The 3,114-nt window shown below is 58.9% G+C and overlaps 1 protein-coding gene across 4 annotated transcripts in view; it reads right to left on the bottom strand.

Moving 5' to 3' along the window:
- Nucleotides 1-3,114, bottom strand: part of RUVBL2 (RuvB like AAA ATPase 2) — an 11,213-nt gene that overhangs the window by 7,416 nt on the left and 683 nt on the right. For 2 of the 4 annotated variants that reach the window (XM_039726189.1, XM_039726190.1), the window contains exons 2-4: nucleotides 2,738-2,786; nucleotides 2,054-2,109; nucleotides 1,825-1,966 (exon numbers count right to left, since the gene is read on the bottom strand). In XM_039726189.1, the coding sequence (XP_039582123.1) occupies nucleotides 1,825-1,966; nucleotides 2,054-2,109; nucleotides 2,738-2,786 (247 nt within the window). Of the gene's footprint in view, nucleotides 1-1,824; nucleotides 1,967-2,053; nucleotides 2,110-2,386; nucleotides 2,436-2,737; nucleotides 2,787-3,114 lie in introns of all 4 variants that reach the window. The other 2 variants (XM_039726188.1, XM_039726191.1) reach the window with 1 other exon arrangement.

The following is a 3,114-nucleotide window of genomic DNA, read 5'->3' as shown; positions in this document are numbered from 1 at the left end:
GGTTTAGGGGGGATTTGGGGGGGTTTAAGGCGGTTGGAGGGGGATTTGGGGGGGTTTAAGGAGGTTGGAGGAGGATTTTGGGGGGTTGGAGGGGGATTTGGGGGAGTTGGAGGTGGATTTGGTGGGGTTTAGAGGGGTTGAACGGGGATTTTCAGGGGTTGGAGGGGGATTTGGGGATGTTGTGGGGGTGTTTTTGGGGTGGAATTCGGGGTTTTTGTGCTCCCATACCCATGGCAATGGCCGTTTTCCCCGTGCCCGGCGATCAGCACGAGGATTTGGGGGTGTTTTTGAGGATATTTTTGGGGGTCTTTGGGGATATTTTTGGGGGGTTTTTGGGGTCACCCACCCATGGCAATGGCCGTTTTCCCCGTGCCCGGCTGCCCGGCGATCAGCACGGGGATTTGGGTGGGATTTGGGGGTTTCTGGGTGGGATTTTGGGATATTTTTGGGGTGCCATACCCATGGCAATGGCCGTTTTCCCCGTGCCCGGCTGCCCAGCAATCAGCACAGGGATTTGGGGATGTTTTTGAGGACATTTTTGGGGTGATTTTCAGGGTTTTTGGGGTCACCCACCCATGGCAATGGCCGTTTTCCCCGTGCCCGGCTGCCCGGCGATCAGCACGGCGATTTGGGGATGTTTTTGAGGACATTTTTGGGGTGATTTTCAGGGTTTTTGGGGTCACCCACCCATGGCAATGGCCGTTTTCCCCGTGCCCGGCTGCCCGGCGATCAGCACGGCGATTTGGGGATGTTTTTGAGAACATTTTTGGGGTGATTTTCAGGGTTTTTGGGGTCACCCACCCATGGCAATGGCCGTTTTCCCCGTGCCCGGCTGCCCGGCGATCAGCACGGCGATTTGGGGATGTTTTTGAGAACATTTTTGGGGTGATTTTCAGGGTTTTTGGGGTCACCCACCCATGGCAATGGCCGTTTTCCCCGTGCCCGGCTGCCCGGCGATCAGCACGGCGATTTGGGGATGTTTTTGAGAACATTTTTGGGGTGATTTTCAGGGTTTTTGGGGTCACCCACCCATGGCAATGGCCGTTTTCCCCGTGCCCGGCTGCCCGGCGATCAGCACGGCGATTTGGGGATGTTTTTGAGAACATTTTTGGGGTGATTTTCAGGGTTTTTGGGGTCACCCACCCATGGCAATGGCCGTTTTCCCCGTGCCCGGCTGCCCGGCGATCAGGGCGATCAGCTGGGGGCTTGGGGTGGGGTTTGGGGGTTTCTGGGTGGGATTTTGGGATATTTTTGGGGTCACCCACCCATGGCAATGGCCGTTTTCCCCGTGCCCGGCTGCCCGGCGATCAGCACGGCGATTTGGGGATGTTTTTGAGGACATTTGTGGGGTGATTGTCAGGGTTTTTGGGGTCACCCACCCATGGCAATGGCCGTTTTCCCCGTGCCAGGCTGCCCAGCGATCAGCACTGGGATTTGGGTGGGATTTGGGGGTTTCTGGGTGGGATTTTGGGATATTTTTGGGGTCACCCACCCATAGCAATGGCTGTTTTCCCCGTGCCAGGCTGCCCGGCGATCAGCACAGGGATTTGGGTGGGATTTGGGGGTTTCTGGGTGGGATTTTGGGATATTTTTGGGGTGCCATACCCATGGCAATGGCCGTTTTCCCCGTGCCCGGCGATCAGCACTGGGATTTGGGTGGGATTTGGGGGTTTCTGGGTGGGATTTTGGGATATTTTTGGGGTCACCCACCCATGGCAATGGCCGTTTTCCCCGTGCCCGGCTGCCCGGCGATCAGCACGGCGATTTGGGGATGTTTTTGAGAACATTTTTGGGGTGATTTTCAGGGTTTTTGGGGTCACCCACCCATGGCAATGGCCGTTTTCCCCGTGCCCGGCTGCCCGGCGATCAGCACGGCTCTCCCGGCGATCTTCCCCTCCTTGATCATCTCCAGGATGACGCCGGCGGCGCGCCGGGCCGACAGCTGCCCCACCATGCCCTGCGACACCTGGGGGGCACCGCCAGGGCCTGAACCCCCACATTTTGGGGGCGCAGACCCCTCCCCAAAAGGCACAAACCCCCCCCGTCCTCGTACCTGCCTCGGCTCCAGGGCATCGTCCAGGCCCAGCCCGCGGATGTGGGAGTGGGCGCCTGGGACAGGAATTTGTGGGGGGTCACCAGGGGTCTCCCCCCGTTTTGGGGACCCCCTCGATGCCCCCCAAATGTTGGGAGTGATCCCCCAAATTCCTGAATCCTTCTGAGCCCAGTTTCCCCAATTTTAGGGTCCCAACCCACAAGCTGGAAACCACCCAAAACTCCTCAAAAAAATGGGATTGAACCCCCAGAATGGGGTGGGGGTCCCCAGAATGGGGTGGGGGTCCCCAAAAAGGGGTGGGGGTCCCCCCAAATTGAGGGGTTTGTGTCTCACCGATGCGCTCGATCCGGGTCACGTCCCGAACCTCCGGAACTTTGGGGGTCTGGGAGAGAATTGGGGAGGGGGGTTTGGGGTCACCCTGGGGGGGATCCCCTGAATTCCAACCCCAGATTCTTCCCAGGACCCTCAAAACCCCCTCATGTTGGGAGTGATCCCCCAAATTCCTGAATCCTTCTGAGCCCAGTTTCCCCAATTTTAGGGTCCCAACCCACAAGCTGGAAACCACCCAAAACTCCTCAAAAAAATGGGATTGAACCCCCAGAATGGGGTGGGGGTCCCCAGAATGGGGTGGGGGTCCCCAAAAAGGGGTGGGGGTCCCCCCAAATTGAGGGGTTTGTGTCTCACCGATGCGCTCGATCCGGGTCACGTCCCGAACCTCCGGAACTTTGGGGGTCTGGGAGAGAATTGGGGAGGGGGTTTGGGGTCACCCTGGGGGGGATCCCCTGAATTCCAACCCCAGATCGCTCCCAGGACCCCCAAAACCCCCTCAGAGCCCCCTCATTCCCACAGGGTTGCCCCCAACCCCCTCAGGACGCCCAAGGATCCCTCAGGACCCCCTAAAACCTCTCAGGACCCCCAAAAACCTCTCAGAACCCCCTCAGATTCTTCAGAACCCCCCTCAAAACCCTCAGGACCCCCCTAAAACCCATTAGAACCCCCCTCAAACCCCTCAGGACCCCCCTCAAATCCTTCAGGACCCCCTCAGAACCCCCCTCAGATCC

This window comes from Passer montanus, unplaced genomic scaffold (assembly GCF_014805655.1).
Source record: "Passer montanus isolate IOZ18808 unplaced genomic scaffold, ASM1480565v1 scaffold570, whole genome shotgun sequence".
NCBI lineage: Eukaryota > Metazoa > Chordata > Aves > Passeriformes > Passeridae > Passer > Passer montanus.
Note: the sequence above shows the minus strand (reverse complement) of the source record. Positions and strands in the feature narration are given on the sequence as shown.